The sequence below is a fragment of the Saimiri boliviensis genome, chromosome 1 (genome assembly GCF_048565385.1).
Source record: "Saimiri boliviensis isolate mSaiBol1 chromosome 1, mSaiBol1.pri, whole genome shotgun sequence".
Taxonomy (NCBI): Eukaryota; Metazoa; Chordata; class Mammalia; order Primates; family Cebidae; genus Saimiri; species Saimiri boliviensis.
Genome location: NC_133449.1, coordinates 178999159 through 179022509, shown reverse-complemented (window position 1 = coordinate 179022509; position 23351 = coordinate 178999159). Strand labels below are relative to the sequence as shown.

The following is a 23351-nucleotide window of genomic DNA, read 5'->3' as shown; positions in this document are numbered from 1 at the left end:
TAGAATCTAAAATTCTGTAACACTTCCTGGTTTGGAAATGCTTCAATTTTATTAATTCGATGAAAGAAGATTCTCCCCAAATATTTCACTATTGGTTGCAGAAAATCTGGAATGACTAAATCACCTTGCTCTTTCTTTACAAGGAGACTTCCAAGAGTCATATTGTAGCATGGCGCCACCTGGTGGTTCCACTGTATCCCCAGTATTTTATCACATCTCCACTTTTTAGCCCTGTTCTTGTTTCTCCTCTGCACAGGTTCATCTGCCACTACTTTCCACACTAGACAGGAGCACAGTTAACACGTCCTCATAACCAATTCCAAACCTCTACAGAGTTTTACAGAATGAGATTAAGCACCTTTCTATATTTTTATTTGATAATTTTCTCTTTTATGAAGTGCTCAAGGTTTTTGCCCATTTTTCTATTGGGTATTCCTTTTCTTTGGTATATAGACATACTTTATATACCTGGACACCTGTCCTTTGAAGGTTATATGAATTAACATATTTTCCAACTCTACAGGCTTTTTGTTCTTATAAAATGGTGTCTTTTGGTGAATGTATTTTAGTATAGTCAAATATATCAATCACTTCCTTTAGAGTTACATTTTCTTTTATTTAAGAAATCCTGGCCAGGCACGGTGGCTCAGGCCTCTAATCCCAGCACTTTGGGAGGCTGAGGTGGGCGGATCATCTAAGGTCAGGAGTTCAAGACCAGCCTGGCCAACATGGAAAAACACTGTGTCTACTGAAAAAAAAATACAAAAATTAGCAGGACTGCAGTGGCGCGCACCTGTAATCTCAGGTACTTGGGAGGCTGAGGCAGGGCAATGGCTTGAAGTGAACCTGGGAGGTGGAGGTTGCAATGAATCAAGATTGCTCCTCTGTACTTCATCCTGGGTGACAGAGTGAGACTCTGTAACGACAAAAACCAAAACAAAAAAGAAAGAAAGAAAAGAAAAATCGTGACCACTCCTGATATTTTTGATGTGCAACTTCATTATTTCTTCTGTAAGTGTTTGGTAGAACTTACCAGTAAATTCATCTAAGAATGAAGTTTTCTGAAAAACTTTTTAAATAAAATTTTTTTTTTTTTTTTTTTTTTTTGAGATGGAGTTTCACTCTTGTTGCCCAGGCTGGAGTGCAATGGTGCAATCTTGGCTCACTGCAACCTCTGCCTCCTGAGTTGAAGTGATTCTCCTGCCTCAGCCTCCCGAGTAGCTGGGATTACAGGCATGCACCACCAAGCCTGGCTAATTTTGTATTTCTAGTAGAGATAGGGTTTCTCCATGTTGGTCAGGCTGGTCTTGAACTCTTGACTTCAGGTGATCCACTCACCTCAGCCTCCCAAAGTGTTGGGATTACAGGCGTAAGGCACCGCACCCAGCCGTGATTTCTTTAACAGACGACTACAACATTTTCCATCTTGTTATAGTTTTTGGTAAGCTGTGTTTTCTGTCAATTTGTATATTACATGTACATTTTACTTATTCAAAGTGTCTTAATATCTCTCTAATTACTTTATAATAATTCTTTGGTTGGGTGCGGTGCCTCATGTCTGCAATGCTAATACTTGAGGAGGCTGAGGTGGAAGGATTGCTTGCGATCAGTAATTCAAGACCAGCCTGGAGAACATAGCGATACTTCATCTCTCTTAAAAAAAAAAAAAAAAAAAAAAAAAGCCAGGCACACCTGTAGTCTCAAATGCTCAGGAACTGAAGTGGGAGGATCACTTGAGGTTCAGGCTGCAATGAGCTACTGTATCACTACATGCCAGCCTGGGCAACAGAACAGGATCCTGTCCCCGACCCTCCCCACCAAATTGTAACTCTTTTCCATCTCCAGCATTGGTTAGTTCTGCTGTTTTTTTCCTTGATCATTTTCACCAAGGGTTTATCAATTATTCTTCCAAAGAGTGATCATCATGCCTCAGCCTCCTAAGTAGCTGGGACTACAGGCACCTGCCACCATGCCCAGCTGATTTTTGTATTTTTAGTAGAGATGGGATTTCACCATGTTGGCCAGGCTGGCCTTGAACTCCTGACCTCAGGTGATCTGCCCACCTCGACCTCTCAAAGTGCTGAGATTACAGGTGTGAGCCACCGAGCCTGGCCCAACTTATTCTTTAATTTTTTTGTAAGTTATATGTTCTCATTAATTTCTACTATTCCTTCCATTAGTTTAACTTGCTGTTCTTATTAATTTCTTTTTTGAGATGGAGTTTTGCTATTGTTGCCCAGCCTGGAGTGCTATGGCACGATCTCAGCTCACTACAACCTCCACCTCCCAGGTTCAAGCAATTCTCCTGCCTCAGCCTCCCAAGTAGTTGGGATTACAGGCATGCACCACCATGCCTGGCTAATTTTGTATTTTTAGTAGAGACAGGGTTTCTTCATATTGATCAGGCTAGTCTCAAACTCCCGACCTCAGGTGTTCTCCCTGCCTCAGCCTCCCAAAGTGCTGGGATTACAGGTGTGAGCCACCAGGCCTGGCTATTCTAGTTTCTTGAGAGCGCTTGTTAACATTTCTTTTTTTCGAATATATACACTTAAGGCTGTAAAATTCCCTTTAAGTATGGCCTTAGTCATATTCCTATTTTCAGTTCAATTCAATTCAAAATAACTTCCACTTTCCACAGGATTTAGAGGCACATTTCTTCCAAATTTCATAATTTTTGTTCAGTTCTGTTGTAATCAGACTGCCTTCTCTGTATGATTTAAGCCCTCTGAAATTTGTTAGTTTCTTTATAGCCTAAAATTTATTCAACATTGATAAATGCTCCATGTCCATCTGTAAATAACATATATTTTGCAGTTAATGATACAGCGTTCTATACAGACCCATTAGATTAAATTTGTTAACTATGTTGTTCCAATCACCTATTGCCTTACTGATTTGGTGGGAAGGGGTGTGTCTGCTTCTATCATTTACTGAGACAGCTATGTTAAAATCTTATATATAGACTTCTGCCTTTTTGGTCAGGATAGAATACCTGGCACTCTATTCTCCTGCCTGAAGCAACTAAAAAACTGAAGAATATACATAAAATGTCACTTAAGACATGCACCATCAGGCATTCTGAAGAACAGTAACTGTTGACAGAACATGAAACGAAAGAGGTAAGCCCTGCCATTGCCCCAGAGTTTATTTCCTGAAGAACATTTCCAGGCCATAATGCAAGGGAGGGGAAATCCAGGCCACAGCCCATCAATTTTAGGAGACAGAGGTGAGAGTCAGGGAGGCTAAAATGGCTAGAGTTCAATCTTTCATAAACTCTCCCAACGACAGACAAAGAGGAAACAACTTCCAGCTCTTTCCATGAGGACATTTTCATATTAACACCAAAATCTGACAAGGGTATGAAAAGAAAGGAAGCATATACTACCTCTTTCTTGAACATATATGCAAAAATTCTAAATAAAATACTGCAAAATAAATCCAGAGATATCCAGAAATAACAACATGACTAAGTGGGAAGTTTATTCTAATAAAATGGATGGTGAGGTAGGAAGGCATGAGTAGACAGGGAGGGATTAACACTATGAAATCTATTATTAATTTACTAGATTAACAGGTAAGAGAAAAATAATTTGATCATCTCAATAGATTCAAGAAAAGCATTTGACATAATTCACACCATATACTTTCTTAATAAAGTATAAGTAAAACTTCCTTAAACCCATAAACACCAAAAAATCCTACAGCAGTCACCATGCTCAAGGGTGACATCCTAATGCATTCTCCCTGAGATCAGGAACAAAGAAAGGTCCATTCTCACCACTTTTTGAGACGGTCTCATTCTGTCACCCAGGCTGGAATGCAGTGGTGCGATCATCGCTCAACCTCCTACGCTTGAGCGATCCTTCTCCCATCTCAGCCTTTCAATTAGCTGGGACCACAGGTGTGCACCAGCATGCCTAGCTAATTTTTTGTAGAGATGGGGTTTCACCATGTTGTCCAGGATGATCTTGAACTCCTAGGCTCAAGCGATCCTCCCACCTCAGCCCCTCAAAGTGCTGGGATTACTGGTGTGAATCTCTGCATCTGACCCATTCTGACCACCTCCATTCAACACCACACTGGGCATTTTGGCCAGTGCAATAAGGCAAGAAAAGAAAGAAAATGCAAAATGACTAGAAATTAAGTTATGAACAGATGATATGAATATGCAGAACATTCCAAGAGAATCCACAAATTGTTAGCATTAACAAATGAACAGAGCAAGGGTACTAGGTACAAGGTCATTATAAAAATCAATTTAAATATTGTAGCAACAAACAGTAAACAAACAGAGACTTCACAAAGTGGTACAAATGGTCAGTAGTATTTGAAAATATGCTTAGCACTATTAGTCACTATTAAAACTTAAACCACAAGATACCAGTATATACTTACCAGAATGTCTGAAATGAGAAAAATAATAGGCTGACCAGGCTTCTACAGAGGCAGCCTCTGGGAGAGCCAGTTCTTCTCTATCAAGCACTTCTTGCGAGCAGAAGGGGTTAAGGAAGTATATTTCTGGACAACCACATCCGTAACTGCAGTGACTGGGTCTCCGACATCAGACATAGACAGTAACTTGCATTTGTTTCCTAGAGTTGCTGTAACAGATTACAACAAATTGGGTGGCTAAGATAACAGAAATTCATCATTTCACAGTTTTGGAGGCCAGAAGTTCAAAACCAAGGTGTCAGCATCGCACCATTTCTTCTGGAGGCTTTGGGAGAATCCCTTCCTTGTCTCTTCTAGATCCTGATAGCTGTCAACCTTACTTGACTTGTGGCTACAACTCTCTGCCATCTTCATGTTGCCTTCTCATCTTCGTCTCTCTTTTACAAGGGCACCTGTGACAGCATTTAGGACTCACTCATAATATCTCATCTCTAAAGGCTTAATTATATCTGCAGAGACCCTTTTCCCAAATAAAGTAATACTTGCAAGTTCTCCAGGGATTAGGGTTTGATATTTTTGGGTAGCCATTTTTCAATGTACTGTACTTAATGTATTTACTTTTAATTTTTTAAAAAAATTTTATTTCACCAGTGCTATTTTCCTTTTTGAGAGTTTCACTCTCGTTGCCCAGACTGGAGTGCAATGGCGTAGTCTTGGCTTGCCGCAACCTCTGCCTCCCGGGTACAGGTGCTCACCACTATGTCTGGCTAACTTTGGTATTTTTAATAGAGACAGGGTTTCACCATGTTGGCCAGGCTGGTCTTGAACCCCTGACCTCAGGTGATCCACCACCCACCTAGCCTCCCAAAGTGTTAGGATTACAGGCATGAGCCACCACGCCTGGCCGAGAAATCTATTTTCTAAGTAAATAAATACACTAGTGAGACTGGTTGAGGGGGCAGAATGGCCTGAGAAAACCTGGTGTGTGTAGAGGGGGTGAACTGAAAGAAGGTAAAAGTCTTAGCTATAATTGGAGTAACATTCTCTGGGTACCAAGGGAAAATAGGAGGAGATTTTATAAAGAGGAGCTAAAGCAGAATTTCCTTCTTATTAGAGTCCTGGGATCTAATCTCATAAAAGAAGTGACTGTATTTACATATACTGCCCCAAAGAGGGGGCAACAGGCATGCTTTGGTAGACCCAGCTAGCTGCCCATTTGAAATCGATTCTTCTCCTTCTTCACTGAAAAGAATCCTACATTTGTTAGGAACATCAATTGCTCAATAAAACAGATCATTTCCAAGGCACCTTTGCAGCCACCAGTCATGCAACACAGGTCTAACTAAGGGGATGTAAGCAGAAACATGCAAGTGGAGCTTCTGGAAATGCTGTACTGTTCTTTTTGTGTAGAAAGACACTATTTGTACCTTTTCCCCTAAGCCTTTCCTTTTCATGCCCTCTACCTCCCCCATCCTTGAGAGCATCATGGAGAAGTTACAGTATCAGCCCCGGAGAGTTTGCCTGTAGACTATTATTCTATTAGAAGAAGAAGAAAACAATCAAACAACAGTAACACAAACACCCCAATTGAGTTTAAGCCACTATTATTTGGTGTGTCATCAAACACAATTTTTAAAACCTAAACAATAGCTATGCTGTTTCACAGATTTGACATAATCAACAATAAATGGACCACTCCAATTGTTCTGGATACTGAAAAAATATGGCCTTCACACCAATATAGGTCCCAGACCGGCACTCTTGAATGACTAAGTTGTAATTATTTCATCTGTTCCATACATTTATAATCAAGTACAGAGAAGATTAATGTAGATTCTTTATTGATTCCATCAATGTATTAGTAGATATGGTAATAATAAATGGTACTTTTACATTCTCTTAACCAAAAATATAACAAATATTTACACTCAGTAAAAATACAAAAAGCATACAGAGGCACTGTCTTTCTAAAAGACATAAGTTAAGAGGTATCAAAAAATAGAAGACAAACATTGCTTGTTATAGCATACCTTACAATCAATGAATTGTGCAGTATAATTGCTATCTGATTATTCCAACTGTGCAGTTTTTTGTCTTTTGCTGATTAGCTTATATGTCTCAACTTTAAAAGACCAAGTTCAACTGCATTCTCTGTATCAAAAATAAAGAAGCCTTAAAAATAAACAACAAAAGTGAAAGATGAAGCAGGATTCAAGTTGAAATTTGAAAATGCACTGTGACACTTTTCTGAAGATTTATCCTGTTTTTCTAGCCTTTAAGGTAATGCTGAAGGAATACACATACTTTAACATCACCTTTTTTAGAAACTTCAAATTGTATCAAAATAATCATTGTTTTAAGAAAGGTTTTTCTCCTCCTCCCTTTTCTGTAGAGGAAAGAACACTTTATAAAAATTAGATTTGTTCTTAGAAACACCCATGAGTACCATCACATTATCAGCCTGGGAGAGATTCTCAAGGTGGTGATGTAGATGGCAATGATTTGACTTATCACCCTCAAGAAAATTCACTAAAGGCTTTTTCTCCCCAAAGATCATATTGAAAGTAATCATTTGGAGTAAATGAGAATTATTTACTGTAGTAAAATTTTATGGAATCAGGTTCTAGATTTACTAATTCTCAAAAATCTTTCACCATGAAGAGATTTTGTTGAAACCTATTATTTGGCAAAAGTTAACTGCTTCAATAGTCTTGGCAGATTGAGAGTTGCAGTGGGAATAGAGGGCACTAATCTCTTCATTAAAATTATAAATTTATAAAACAAAAACAAATGGAGATCTGGAATTGGAGTAAATGCAGGTTAAGGCTTCTCTTGTTCTAGTCATATGACAAAGTAAGAGAAGGCAGGAATGTACCCTTAGTTAAAATATAAAAATCAAAACCTCATGATTTTTTAAGGAATACATACATAACAAACTACAAAGCATCTGGCTTTGGCTCCTGATCAATGTGATCAGCTGATCTGAACACTCACAGTTAAAGTTAGATAGATAAAACGAAGGCAGCTGTAAGGTGCAAGTCTAAAACCATAGGCCTCAACTCTCTGTGCAAGATATTTACACTATTAAGGACAAAGACAGGTAAGGCTTCCATTCGTTTTGAAAGACCTGCTAAAGAAACACATTATGAAAGCAGCATATTTTTCTGGAGAAATGAATATAAAATGGTGAGTAGACATCTGAACTTGATTAAAAAAAAAGGGGGGGTTTAGTAAAAATGTTTCACTTTGTTTTTCTGTGGCCATGAAAACAGAATTATGTATATCAGTGAAGGAAAACATTTATAATCAGAGGACCACTGTTCATAGGTCAAGTCACTTAAGTGTAACTTTGAAACTAGGATTTTTGGTTTAAGTTATTTCCCATTTCAAAGTAACTAGAAAGCTATGGAACCACCAGGCCTCATTCTAGCGTACCTAGGATTAATTTCTAAGGCTTAAGTTTCATATTAATGTTTCTTTACCACAGGAATTTTTCAGACATGCTATTATTTCTAAAATAGACAATCATTTTGATGGGAAAAATGAACTACCACCATTTACCACTTAAAACTGATGTGCGATTTCAAATTAAGGGGGACAGGCAGTAAGATAGAGTGAAGACAGCTAGGGAAAGACAACAAATTTCTACAAAGGAGGTCACAAACCAACTAAATCTTATGTGGACACATACGGACAGCCATTCAAAGTAAACCCATTTTGGCTCCAAGTTGATCTGGGTAGTGCATGTTAATGGCTGGTAGTGCATGTTAATGGCTTTGGCTTTTTTTTTCTTTTGGTAGTTACAGAAGTTTATTAAAATTCCACTTGCCTTCACACTAACAAAATTGAAAAAATTAAACTTAATATGTAGAAAACATTATATTTAATTTGCAAAAATGTGAAAAATCTACCTCATTCAGTAAACAGTCACTGAAATTTTAATTAAGAGTGCCATGCCCATGAGGCTGGAAAAGTATGTCCTCTCAAGGGCTAAAAACTGAGAACCAAGAGACAATCATTTCTATAACTCTAGCTCCTCTTTCTCCCAAAAAATTGTACTGCAGGCAGCTGAGAGCTGCAGGGTATGTCAGGTCAGACACAATCTGGTGCTATGAGATGTGGGGGTGGCATGCTGCAGAACACGGCATAAAGTCAAATCTACCTTCATGATTACAACACCTATGATAAAAATTTCTTTTAAAAAAGTACATACTTGTGTTAGGAGAGATTTTAGTTTTGGGTTTCTATAGACTAGAACTCTCTAGAACCCATTCTCTATTTGTTGGATCTATACTTTTAGTTACAATTTGATGTAGCACAACTTTCACTTAGGAAAGAATTTGTATACATGTAATTTAACATCAAAATTTCATTCTTTGGAAATTAGGGTTCCCACCCTCCTCCCCAAACTACTCCCTCCCCTTTCCCAAATGACTGACAAGAAACCCCGTGGCAGCTTCATTTGGCCTTTCATACCATCACCAGCAGGTTCCTAACACCTCAACTGCAAAGGCTTCCTATTTCTCTCAAACTGAGACATACACTGCATTGGTTCTACAGATAAGTCAAGTCTCTTTGTAGATCAAGCATATCACCTCTGTAAAGATGACTTCTGTTTGGTCAGACCAGAGACAGTTTTATGACCTCACACATGAACTTCAGCTAACAAGAACTCTCGAATACAAACAAAACCACAACAATTCAAATAATAAGTTATTTTTCAAATATACAAGAATATCCTTGGTATTGGCAGACACTTTCAATTTGTCCTTCAGCCCAAGCTATGGCTTGAAAATAATAATGCCACTATCTTTAAAATAACTTGTTAAAGAAAAGTCTATAGCAATATACATAAGGATCACTCTGAGTTTAAATTTTTTCTGTAACTGTGGTCCCAAGGCAGTTCTGGCGTGCAAATTGGAGACTGGTATCCAGGCACAGCATCCATAGCTCAGGAAACTATTCATCTGCAGAAATTAAGTGAAAGGAAGCATAACTCAGGTCTATTTCATTGCTTGGCGTAGAGGGAATAAAACCACTGGACTGGTTGTAGCAGTGAGTTGTTTGTTAGCAATGGCCTGCAGAATCATGAAGTGGTTCTGCCCACTCCTCAGTGACTTTCAGTGGTTTTCAAGTAGGTCATACAAAGGCTAGACTGCTGAAACTTGTTCATTTTCTGAAAATAATAAAAATATAATTAACTGGCAGATCAGCATATTAATGAGATCAACTACAATCTAGTTATCTGTTTAGAAAATCAATGTCAGCAAAGAAATTCTCTCAAATACTGCATCAAGGCCCAGATTTTATTATAATACCCATGATTTCTGATCACATTGAAGGTTGAAAATAAACTGGAATATCACAGTTTTTAATCACTTTATTGCTCTTGTTTAAGAGCATACAATTTCATTTATTTTCAATAAAACAATCATTTCTCAAACTATTGGCATAGGTACAAAGTCAAGAGTTTTGCTAATAAAAGGAACTATATCAACAGCATCATTTTGGATAATTTGGCATTTGAAATACAGTTTCAAGTTTCCATGCATTAATGTAAAACACAATTCCATTAATGTTAACTGTTTTTTCTCAAAATTATCCCATTAGATTGAGCCACTGTTGTATCAAAGATAAGAATATTACATGTGAGCCACGGGGTACTAGGCACACAGAAATAAGCAGCTTGCCCTTTTCATTAAAAAACAAAACAAAACAAAACACCGTAAGTGCTGGGTATAGTGGCTCACACCTGTAACCCCAGCTTTGTGGGAGACTGAGGCTGGCAGACTGCTTGAGCCCAGAAGTTCAAGACCAGCAGCCTGTGTAACATGGTTAAATGCTGTCTCAAATAGAAAAAATTAGCCAAGTGTGGTGGCATGTGCCTAGTAGTCCCAGCTACTTAGGAGGCTGAGGAGAGAGATTTTCCTGAGACCAGAATGCTGAGGCTGCAGTGAGCCATGATCATGCCACTGCATTCCAGTTCGGGTAACACAGCAAGACCTTTCTGAACAAATAAAAAAAAAAAAACCTCACACAATCGGTTGGGTGTGGTGGCTCACATCTGCAATCCCAGCACTTTGGGAGGTGGGGTGGGAAGATTGCTTCAGGCCAGGAGTTCAAAACTAGTGTGGTCAATACAGTAAGACCCTGTCACTACAAAGGAAAAATTTAACAATGAGCCAGGCATGGTGGTGTGCACCTGTAGTCCCAGCTACCTGGGAGGATGAGCCGGGAGGACTGCTTGAGCCCAGGAGTTTGAGACTGCAGTGAACCATGATTGTGCCACTGTACCCTAGCCTGGGCAACAAAGCGAGACCCTGTCTTGAAAAAAAGAACAAAGCCAAAACACTCTCCCTACACTATCATATTTAGAAACATTTTTAAAAAGACAGTTTCACTCTTGTTGCCCAGACTGGGGTGCAATGGTGTGATCCTGGCTCATGACAACCTCTGACTCCGGAGCTCAAGCAATTCTCCTGCCTCAGCCTCCAGGGTAGCTGGGATTACAGGTATTTGCTACCATGTCCAGCTAATTCTGTATTATTTTTAGTAGAGATGTGGTTTCTCCATATTGGTCAGGCTGGTCTTGAACTCCTGACCTCCCGTGATTCGCCCTCCTTGGCCTCGCAAAGTGCTAGGAGCCACTGTGTCCAGCCTGAACATCGTACTTTTTCTTACTTCTTATTTTTTAACAGAGATTTCTAAGGCATTTGAAGAAACAATTATGAATTACCATAAAATATCAGAGTAAAGACCATATAATGTGTTCAGCAATTCATTTATGAGCCATTAAGAGAGCTTGTCAACATACCATCTGCTTCGCTATCTGCATCAGTCACATCTGCTAGTTTAGGATGGGATGGCTGCAAATTATGCCTCTGAGGCTGGGTTACAATCTTCGATGGAACACAGGCCGCGAGGTTGCTACTGAGAGAGGCTGGCGGCAGTCTAGAGAGGCTGTTATGCATCATCTTTGACCTCTGCACTGCCACACTATAATCTGGAGGTTTTAGGTGTGGGTGGGGTCCTTCCTTTAGGTCCGCTAAAGAAATCCCGAAATATCCTGGAGGAGTAGGAGGTGGCTCCCTATACCTATCATCCTTCTTGGGTGAGGTGACACAGTACACTGGCATGAAAAATAAGCAATGAAAATGTTAATGAAAAACATAAGAAATGAAAAAATCCCATAAACTTATTACAATGACAAAATAGAACTTAAAAACAGAAAGAATGAATAAACTTGAATGATGGCAGATTAAAAACATTTTCAAAAAGCTGAATAAACCTATTTTTAAAATACATAAACAAACATATTAAATCCTGTAAATATTAAATAGAACGAGAGAGTTGAAGTAGATGACACTGACGACAAGCTTCCTTCTGCAGTTCAGCCCCTATATCACAGAAGGGCAGGACAGCTCCTAAAGTCATACCCAGCCCTAAAGATGTCAGAAGCATTTCAAAGTCCACCCTAAACATCTATTCTCCGTAAACTGGGAGAGTTTACTTAAAAATGATGTTTGGGCTATCTGTTTAAGGGCTATTTTACCTTCTTCCTGAGACATGAACCAGTTTTCTGGCACTCCTGGGCAGACTAGTTCTCAGTCCTAGTATATAAACTTTAACTTTGCTGGTATGGAGGAACTAATTCCTTCAAGAACTTTATTTCTGGCCAGGGGTGGTGGCTCACACCTGTAATCCCAGCACTTTGGAGACTGAAGTGGGTGGATCACCTGAGGACAGAAGTTTGAGACAAGCCTGGCCAACATGTTTGAAGCCTTGTCTCTACTAAAAATACAAAAATTAGCTGGGCATGGTGGTGGATGCCTGTAATTCCAGCTACTAAGGAGACTGACGGAGGAGAAATGTGCCACTGCACTCCAGCCTGGGTGACAGAGTGAGACTCTCTCTCAAAAAACAAGAACAAAAACAAAAAAACTTTACTTCTAACTTCTGCTTTGTAATTAAGTTGAGAAGAAAAAAAAACAGAATTTTTGAAAATTTATCTTAAATTACTCTGATTTTCAGCGGACATTAAAAATTATGACTTTAAATCCTTTTACTTAAATTTGTAAGCCCTGAGACTAAGGCAAAGCTTCAAAAAGCATCATATACAGGTTAAAGATGAAGTTCCAAGAACTTAAGACTGGCTCATAAGACCCACAGGGAAAATGGCTCTGAAAAGCTTGATTATGCAAGTGACTTTTAAAACACAAAAACAGTCTGTATACAGGCAGAATACACTTAAAAAGACATAAAATAATTTCAATATTAACTTTACCATTAGAGAATCTGGTTTGTCTATATTGAATTTTCTAGAATTTTACCAGTAAAATTTGCATGTACTATCAAGGTCAGAAAAGATTTCCATTCCCATTTAAGGATGGGATGGGTGAGGTGATGGAGGTGAGGAGGTTGCTAATAACAAGAAAAAGAATGTAAATGATTTACCCATACTCATTAATGATTAAAAAAAATCTATATTCATAAAAAAAAAAAACAAAATCTATATTCATAAATGGACAAGAAAAAGATTTTTATATCTCTGTATACACATATGCTCAAGAAGTGGTTACCCAAAAGGCTTTAATAAAAAACCTTGATCCATGCATGGTGGCTCATGAGATCATGCCACTGCACTCCAGTCTGGGAGACAGAGCAAGATGATGTCTTAACAAAACAAAACAAAACAAAGACAAAACTTGGAAAAAAGGAATGAGCTAAAAACTCAACCTAAAATACAATTTGACAATAACTATAAAATGAGCACATTTCACCTTCACATTTTTTTTTGCAATTAAATGTGACACCATGAATATTTAATAAATTCAAGAGTTTAATATGATATTAATTCAAAGTACAGTCATTCCATATAAGTAGAAAAGCAGGAGTTTTATATCCAAGTATTTATACAATTCAGGGAAGAAATTTTAAAAAAGTATTTGATGGCCAAATACTAAAAAAAGAGTTTATTAAGAAAGCTTGGAATGGATTCGCAAACAGGAGTTGGCATACTGATGATGTACACCAAGAGAGTATACTAAAAAATGTTCTGGACTTCATCATGCTTCTCTCACTTCTACTATGTAAAATCAACAGCAGATTCAATGTTTCTACCACGTATGCATAGTCATTGTGGTCCACACAATTTATGAGGTGATAAAGAGAATAATCCCTTTATTACTATTGCATACTGATGCAACGACATTCCTGAATGAAACCAAAAAGATCTTAAAAACGAAGGACAAACAAACGTGTCCCTCTAATTAAATACCTTCACATCAGACTTTTCATTTTAATGGCTTGAATATCTGCTCCAAAGTCTTTGAGAAACCATGAATTTTTGGGAAATAATTTATTTGTGAAGGAAGGAAAGAAAGGTTGTTAGTGAGAGAATTAATTTTTGTGATAAAATCCAGGGCTAAGATATCCCAAAGCCATTTTTTGACTACTTAATCTCTAAATGCCAAAGACAACAAAAACACAACTTACCAATCAAGCCCTTGTCTGTACTTGATGTGACAGTTTTGTAAACTGTGTCAGTGGCATCCTTGGGGTCTAAGCCTTCAGATGACTCAGCTGGGGTGCTCTCCAATACTCTCCGCTTAACTGTCCCATAGTTTGGTTCATACGTGTCAGACAGAGAACTGGAGGAGGCCCAACTCTTTCTCAACTGATTTGTCTCTAGGCTTCCTTTACACTGCCCACAAGTTCTAGAGCAGCTTTTAGGACAGGAATAGGGCTCACAGTCAGTGGGTTCAACTTCAGCAATGGGGTCATCCAAATGGGTATGTCTGTAAGAGTTCAAAAAATCCCAGCTTTTTGGGTTTGGAAGGCTTTGGAAGTTGTCATGGGAGCTGCTTGAACACGAAGTCCAACTTCCACGACCACTGTCAGCTGCTTCTATAATGATATGCTCATGAGAAATCTCTTCATTGCTCACAGACGATGAGACAGCTAAACACTTGATTAGAGATGGCTTCAAGAGTGTCCACCTAAAATTGGAGATAATGTACGATCAGAGTTTACAGGCTTGCTAAAAAAACTTTCTTCTCTCTGTTTTAAGTTATTACTGCCTATGAGAAACTGTAGAACACGTACTACAAGTGTTCATGTCAAAATAACCTTGTGAAGAAAATTATATTATCATCATTCATCACTAAATTCCTTCAAGTATTTAGTTAACACTCAGGAAGATACAGTGAAGACACTGAAATGCTTAGCAAAGTTTCCTTAGCATTTTTCTTTTTAAATTTAAAAATTTTAATTATTTTTGAGACAGGGTGTCACTCTGTTGCCCAGACTGGAATGCAGGGGCTATTTACAGGCATAATCATGGTGCACTGTAGCCTTTAACTCCGGGGCTCAAGCCATCCTCCTGCTTCGGCCTCCCTAGTCGCAGGGATGGACTATAGGTATGCCTGACAAGTATTTTTCTTGAACTGATTTTAAATGAAAATGCAAAGATGAGATTTAAAACTAGTAACATTAAGTATACATACTCATTCTTGTCATTACAATATTAGACTACTGTCCATGCATATAGAATTAAGAGTTGCCAACTTGAAGAATCATGTTTTTTTTTCAATGTACCTCTGAGTTTAGCCCAGTACAGTGACAAGTAAACAGCAATTTCCCAATTACCTATGAAATGAATCATTTATAGCAGGGGTCCCTAAACTAAAGCTCAAGGGGCAAGTTTAGTCAACAGCGTGTTTTTGTATAGTCTGGAGCAGGTGTCCCCCTGAGGCCATTTATCCGGCCCCCCGACGCACTTCAGGAAGGGGCACCTCTTTCACTGGTGGTCAGTGAAAGGAGCACAGCATGTGGTGGCCCTCTAAGGGTCTGAGGGACAGTGAACTGGCCCCCTGTGTAAAAAGTTTGGGGACGCCTGGTCTGGAGCAAAGAATAGTTTTGTTTTAAACCTTTTATAAGGTTAAAGCAAAGGAAAAATTTGTGACAGAGACCATATGCAGCCTGTGTAGGTGAAAATATTTACTAGTTGGCCCTTCACAAAAGAAGTTTGTAAAACCTTGGTGGGGCGGGGGGGGCGGCGGGTAGCAAATGGCAGGCCAGGGCCAAATCTGGTGGTCTCTTTGCTCGTTTTTGTAAATAAAGTTTTAGTGGGACACAGTCATGCCATTTGTTTATGTGTTGTCTATGGCTGTTCCGGTGTAACAGCAGAGTAGTTGTGACAGAGGCCTTATCGCCTGTTAAGTCTAAAATGTTTACTCTGTAACTTTAATAGAAAACATGTGCTAACCTCTGGTGTAGAGATCATAGTTTAACCTTTATAAATGTGGTAATACTTTATCTTAAATTTTTCATATTAAAGTAGACTAGATTTCACAATATTTATCAGTTAGAATAATCTTTCTCAAAGATTTCCATGTTGTTTGATTCTAAATAGAAATTTAGAATTAAATTTTTTTAAAGAATTAACTTTTGCTAAGTGATTATTCTTACTCCCCAAATTACACTTTCAGAGAACAGGGATCAAGGGCTAGTCCTACTCTCCCAACTTGTCTACAATGTGCACAGCACTGGAGGCACTTTCTAATACACAACATTTTTGATAACTTACAACTTAGCCAGAATTTCAAAAATTATCTCGCCTATGTGAACAGCAGCTGCACTTCAAGTTCTTATTCATTGGGAAGATACATAATGATAAAAAGTTATTTGAATTTAGTAACACTTTAAAAATGGACACCCATAAATCTTTCAAAATAGTGCTTATTCACATATTCAGAACAGAGAATATGTGCTTGGCCCACATATTCTTTTATGAATAACTCTGCAATTACTCCACAGGAAGTCCAAGGTGTTGGGAAGCACTGCTTGCAGTGGCCACTTGGCTTGGGTTTTGTGTTATAAATACAGACAATGATGCTTACCCAGGGCCATGTTGACTATGATCTCCTGTCCCTGAAGGGTGCTCTGTCTTTTCCAATGCCCCAGTGGATTCAGGGATTACCAGGGCCTGAGAGGAACACCGTTCATCCTGTAGAGTTGCAGGCATGGAGTCAACAGAACAATTGCTCACGATGCTGGACCGTGAAGAAATCTCACTATGGCTGGAGTCAGACAAGTTGTCAGATTTAGCTGATGGAGTAAGTGTGTAACCTGAATGAGAAAAGAGTACTGATCAAACTACCAAAAAATGGGAACAGATAGTGGGGGTAGTAGGGGAAAGGATGAAAAGAAACAAAAACAAAAATAACAGAATTCTGATAAAGTAGAAGCAATTTTAGTTTTAGATATAATGGTATCAATTTTCTCCACACATTCCCCTACATATCCATTAATCTACCTATCCATACCACACCAATCCAAGTCTGCATTCAAGAAAAAGACGAAGTCTAGTATTACTAAGAAAACTAGTTTAAAGTATATCTATCTCAGGCTCTCCCACAGCTACAATTATTTAACAAATTAAGAACATTACAAATATTAAAAAGTAGATGTCTTTAGGGTTTCTTCCTTTGATTAATTAATATGATCATTTCATTACCTGATCTGAATCCAATATACCATCTTGAAGTAAGGATAGGGGTGGGAGTCCAAGATTCAAGGGAAAGAACTACATTTTTGCTTTATCAAACTATATATACTTACCCCAGAAATTCTGCATATGCCACCTAAGAAGTCTTGTCTTGAGTTGAGAGTCACTGTTTTAGATTATTTTTATTTTTTGGATACAGGGTCCTGCTCTGCCACCCAGGCTAGAGTGCGGTAGCATGATCATAGCTCACTGTAGCTTTGAACTCCTGGGCTCAAGTGATCCTCTTGCCTCAGCCCTGAGTAGGTGGGGCTACAGATTTGCACCACCACACCCAGTTAATATTTAAACATTTTGCAGAAATGAGGTCTCATTATGTTGCCCAGGCTGGCAAGAGATCCTCCTGCCTCAGCCTCCCAAAGTGCTGGGATTACAGGTGTGAGCCACTGAGCTCAGTCTGTTTCCGTTTTTTAAATTGTTTTAGGTTTAAACTTAATGCCATACTTAGTTTCCTTTTTCTTCACCAACTTTGCAGAATATTAAACAGCGGAGTGGATACATTTTTAATAATGTGTTACAGAAAACAACAGCATCTACATGTTCTATGTTGTTCTATGATTTCCTGCACAGCAGACAACTAGAGAGATGTTCTTCTGTATTCTTTGGAATGAAGAGGTAGGGATGCAGTGAGGTGAAGGACCTAAAAACAAATCTGCAAACAGAATGGCTAACATACATAATAATCTATTTTGATAATTGGAAAAAATCAAATTTTTATTTAGAAATAAAAAGAAAATGCCCTAGTAATCCCAACAAGAGGAGGGTCTCTAAGAAGTAAAAGTATCTTCTTGCTCAAAGGAGAGTAGGGTTTTAGTAGACATGTGACCTTTGGACCAATCCCTAGAAATGTCATTAGGAAGAATTACAGGCTTTAGGTATGTAATTGGACTTCTCAGGGCCTCATATTCATGCAGAAAGAGGATAACAACATCCTTAGTTTCAACGTCCTTCTCTGTTTAAGGATCTTAGAGTTATTCACATATAACTCAAGTCATTTAAGGAAAAATTTGTTGCACAGTAACTTTATTAAGTCATTTTATTAACTATTTCAAAGAGAAAAAGGCCCAGAAAATGTGTTATTTATTCTTGGACTATATGGCCAGGAACAGGATAAGACAAGACAAGCCAGTCTTCTGACTTCTCTATCTCTAAACTTGGGATCACTGCTATTTGTCAGTATCCATAGTCAATTTTCAAGAGGACCAAGAAACTGGATGTAGTAAGTAAATTAAAAAAAATAAATACCTTCTTCCTCCAAAGGGAAAAAAAAACCATTGCTCTACAAAATATTCTTGCTTCATTGTTTTAAAAATAATTTCATTCTTATGTGTGTTTGATCAGTATTTCTCAAATATGGTCATACTAAGAACCACCTGGCAAGCCAATTAAACATTCCAGATCCCATTTCTGGCAATTCAAATTTATAAAGTCTGGTGTGGGACACAGAAATTGCATTTTTTTTTTTTTTTTTTTTTTTGAGATCGAGTCTTGCTCTGTTGCCAGGCTGGAGTACAGTGGTGTGATCTCCACTCACCACAGCCTCTGCCCCCCGGGTTCAAGCAATTCTCTTGCCTCAGCCTCCCAAGTAGCTGGGACTACAGGCATGCGCCACCACGCTCTACTAATTTTTCTATTTATTTATTTATTTTTTTTAAGTAGAGACAAGTTTTCACCATTTTGGCCAGAAAAGTCTTGATCTCTTGACCTGTGATCCGCCCGCCTCAGCCTCTCAAAGTGCTGGGATTACAGGCATGAGCCACCAGGCCCGGCCAGTAATTGCATTTTTAAACAAGTTTCCTAGATGATTCTGAAACTGCTATGTTAGACTAGTCCCCTCTCTCCCAATCAAAGGCATGTAAAAAGTAGAGGATAAAAAAGCCTCCTCTACCTATTTCACTCACAGACCCAGCTAACAGTAGAAAATAAAGTTCAACTACAGAAAACAAGGGTATAAAGTTTACTAACTCAATACATTAGTAAAATAACATATGTACAAATGAAGCATTTTAAAATGTTTATAAATAGTATTTACGAAGTTGTCTGCCTAAGCTTTGACAAATGGTTTAATTATACATTATTAACTGAAAACAAACTAAATACTAAAATTAAATATGAAACTTCATTTCATCAGAGTGTCTTCCTCCTTTTAGACTTGAATCGTGTATAGAAACAGTTTAAAGTATTACTGTTGCCTTGGCTATTTGAATTGAAGATGGCACTCCCTTTCTCATCTTTGATGTTGCTTCCAACATCCTTCACTTTCTCACAGCTTTCTGTAGCTTGATTGTGATCTGTGTCCTCTTTTTTGCTGTCGACTAGTCTCTCCCTTGAAAGCATTCTTTCCCTAAGTCTTCTAAACGGGGATGCCATTCTTTTTCTGGTTGTGTTCTCACAACTTGTCCTGTCTCTATTCTCCTCAGTGGCCTTCTCAGTACTGTCTGTTCTTTTGGCTGTGCTCCTGGTAATCTGAAGGATTTTCTTTTGCAAGTAAGCCCCACCTATTCCGGGGCAGCTCTGGCCACTGATCTTGCTGCTGTGATCAGATACGATATTGCCAACTGGAGGGAGAGATGCAAAAACCCTGACATGATCAATCAAAATTAGCCTTGTTTACATAATATTTCATTATTTAAAAATTCTAACATCTTGATAGTATCTGAAAAATTGAAATCTAGCAACATATTTTTTAACGCACGGAAACTTAAATACAGCATATACACATAAATTATTGCAAGACAGAATACAGGAGAAAGATTAATTTCATCAGAACAAGCTGGTGATAAAAACAAAAACAAAAATGTTGAAAGGAAGCCAACCTGGTAAAATCATAAGGAAAAATATGACAAAAATATCAGGTAACCAGAATTATTTCTGTAAAGTAACTACGTAGGTCTAGAATTGTAAAGTAGATTTTACTATGAAAAAGCTTAGTAAAAACCAAACAGAACATACGAATAGTACATTCACTAGGTATATGTATAGAACTAATTTCAAAGTTGAGTAAGAACCAGGTACAGATTCTAGTAATTTATTCCGAGTGTAATGACAGGTTTGTTCAATCTTAGATTACTGGCAAAATCCTATCTACAGAAGCAGAAGGATCATATTTGGTTGGGGTTTTGATAGTACAAATGCAAGAACAAGTTGAAACAATTCTGAAGAAATGAATTTCTTCAGGCTTCTTAGAATTCTAAACATTACTACGAGATACTCACAAATCTATAAATAAGATGTTCAATTGTTAGCTACACAGTGAAAAACAATGGAAAAAAGACTTCTCTGTTCAAGGGCTGAGTGTAGGTTTTCTGTGGGGAATAAGAGCAACGGAGGAATTTCTGTGCCTAATACCTCTTCCCAGAAGTCACATTTGGGCATAAAATACCAAATCAGATCCTGCTAGTTAGGTTCATCTGTAACAGGACGGACCTCTGAGCAGTCTCTGAAGGGGTACGGTGTTCCTCAAAGAGCATATAGATACTGTTCATTCGGATTATCTGTCTGACTAGAGGCACTGTGGCTTATCCTACACCTCAAGATCTATCTGGTAATGGGCACTTTGGATAGGACCATACAGACAAGGAAAGCAATGACACAGGTCTGAGTGCAGCACAAAATCATATATGAGCTACAACAGGATCAAAATCTGTGTTTTATAAATATACCTACTATATACACTGTTTATATCTCCCGTTTCATTTTTATTAAGCTTCAGTAAAATCTGAAATGAAAAAAATCTAACCAGTCTCAGCTATGTGAAGATGAAAAGAACGAGTAATGGAGCTATGGTGTCCTGAGGTGGCAGAAGAGAAAGAAAAGGGGCATTCCAATTCACTAAACACTTACCAAACATCAGATTTTATAAACATGGTTTCATTTAAACTATGTAAGTGGCTCCTAAAACAGATGGTCCTTTTTCTTTTTTTGAGATGGAGTTTTACTCTTGTCGCCCAAGTTGGGGTGCAATGGCATGATCTCAGCTCACTGCTGCCTCTGCCTTGTGGGTTCAAGTGATTCTCCTGCCTCAGCCTCCTGAGTAGCTGGGACTACAGATGTGTGCCACTAAGCCTAGCTAATTTTTTTGGTATTTTTTGAGACAGAGTATTGCTCTTGTTGCCCACGCTGGAATGCAATGGCGTGATCTCAGCTGACTGCAAACTCTGTCTCCTGGGTTCAAGCCATTCTGTCTCTGCCTCCTGAGTAGCTAGGATTATAGGCATCCGCCAGCACGCCCGGCTAATTTTACATTTTTTACTAGAGACGGTGTTTCTCCATGTTGGCCAGGCTGGTCTCAAACTCCTGACCTCAAGTGATCTGCCCACCTTGGCCTCCCAAAGAGCTGGGATTACAGGAGTGAGCCACCACGTCCAGCCTTTTTTTGTATTTTTAATAGAGATGAGTTTCACCATTTTGGCCAGGTTAGTCTTGAACTCCTAACCTCAGGTGATCTGCCTGCCTCGGCCTAGATGGTCTTTTTCTCATCTTACAGGAAACCAGACCATATAAATAAATTACTTGTAGTAATACAGCTAGAGTGGAGGACAGAATCATGGTTCAAACTCAGGTCTGACATCACTGTACATAATTGCCACGGAGGCAAGAAAGAGCCCTGCAGAGTGGGAGGAAACTTAGAACCTGGAAACTGAAGCAAGCCCTGGAAGGTTCTCTCTCCTCTTAAGAATTATTAAAATAAGCTTGTCTTCCCTGTGACCATGTACCATCCTCTGGTGTGATTAAAGATGTAATTCCTTTATATCTGTGAAGAAGATATCAAGACTAAATCTCCTTTCTCCCCAGGGTACACACAGTGTGAAGGGTCAATAAAAGAAATACACACCATATTTAGAATGCTACATGTGCAGCTAACATGAAATGGCATCTGCATGCACACTGCCCAGGCTATCCAAGAAAAGAAATGCTTCAGTCTGAATGACGAAAACATGTAAATGAACAAGAAGAATTTCAGTTTTTTTTCACCTCATTACATTCTGTGTAAGTAAAAAATCCATAAGAGTATAGGTTATTTTAAATCCTAATTTAAAAAAAGGTAATATTCTATTACTGAAAAAAAAAGAAAAGCATTAACCTAAATAATTTTTTCCTAAATCTTATGGTTGGTTAAAAACAATTTCTTTCCTTTTTGTTGAGACAGGGTCTTGCTCTATTATCCAGGCTGGAGTGTAGTAGTGTGATCACAGCTCACTGCAACCTCTGCTTCCTGGACTCAAGCGATCCTCTCACCTCAGCCTGCTGGGTAGCTGGGACTACAGACACACTACCATGCTTAATTTTTAAATCGTTTGTAGAGACAGGGTCTCATCATGTTCCCCTGGCTGGTCTCAACTCCTGGGAAGCCCACCTCAGCTTCCCAAAATGCTGGTATTATAAGCAAGAGTCACTGTGCCTGGCCTGAAGACAATCTCTTATAGAAACTTTTATTTGCAAACACTCCATAGAAATGTCCAAATACAAGAAATTGGAATAACACCACCAAGAATTTGCACCAAAACTATGGCTTCTGCCTTCATTCTTATCCATGCTTGCCCCTCTGTTAAACAAGTTTAGGACCACACTTTGAATAGTGGAGTCCCAGTTACATGATGCATAATACCTAAAAAGCATATAAATAATGCAATACAAAACACCAAAGTTCAAAAAGCATTAGGAGTTATGCTTTTCTTAATGATTTATAATTACTGCTATATACTGAAAAGCAAAATATGTGCTATAAAGTGTTATTTAGTCTAACAAGAACTAGTTTGAAATGTTTTGTCTTACCTTTGTGAGGGGAACCTTGAGGAGATGCAGGAGGACTAGAATGTAAAGATGATGCCACAGAAACAGTGTCTTCTGTATGCTTCTTACCACTTACTTCTTCAGTTGTTCCTAAAACTTTCTGAGGTAAATTTGTACCTAAAAATAAAACCAAAGATACAAATAAGCAACAGTTCACAATTAAAATGTCTATAGTTGCCTAAACCACTATATAACTAAAGCTATGATGCACAATGGGTAGTGTAGTCAACTGAAATGTGTAAATGACAAACAGAGACTAAATGACTGGGTAATGGGATACAGAGATTCTCACCTCTAGGTTGCTTGTTCAAATTCAGCTGATCTGCATGAACCAGATTTTATTAGTTTGTCTGTGCTTTGTGGTATAAGGGAAATCAATTTAACAGTCTGAGTGCTGTGCCCCACCTCCCACAACTGACAAAGTGATCTGAAATCTTCAATGAGAAGACCTGGATTCAAACTCTTCCCTCCCCTCTAGAGGTGGCCTCTCCAAGTCGGGGCAAGGCATGTGGCAGAGGCAGCGTGGGGATGTTGGCACTGTCACTACCTGTGGTGCATCTGTGCTGTGGGTATACAGAAGAGGCTGCAGGGCTGCCAGTCC

General features: G+C 38.5%; 1 protein-coding gene across 17 annotated transcripts in view; it reads right to left on the bottom strand.

Moving 5' to 3' along the window:
- RAPGEF6 (Rap guanine nucleotide exchange factor 6) overlaps positions 1-23351 on the bottom strand; it is a 246205-nt gene that overhangs the window by 25708 nt on the left and 197146 nt on the right. For 11 of the 17 annotated variants that reach the window (XM_074381725.1, XM_074381732.1, XM_074381735.1 and 8 more), the window contains 6 exons: positions 22733-22867; positions 16293-16521; positions 13888-14390; positions 11207-11521; positions 6423-9568; positions 794-4601 (listed from right to left, as the gene is read on the bottom strand). In XM_074381725.1, the coding sequence (XP_074237826.1) occupies positions 9543-9568; positions 11207-11521; positions 13888-14390; positions 16293-16521; positions 22733-22867 (1208 nt within the window). In that variant the 3' untranslated portion in view covers positions 794-4601; positions 6423-9542. The other 6 variants (XM_074381755.1, XM_074381756.1, XM_074381717.1 and 3 more) reach the window with 5 other exon arrangements.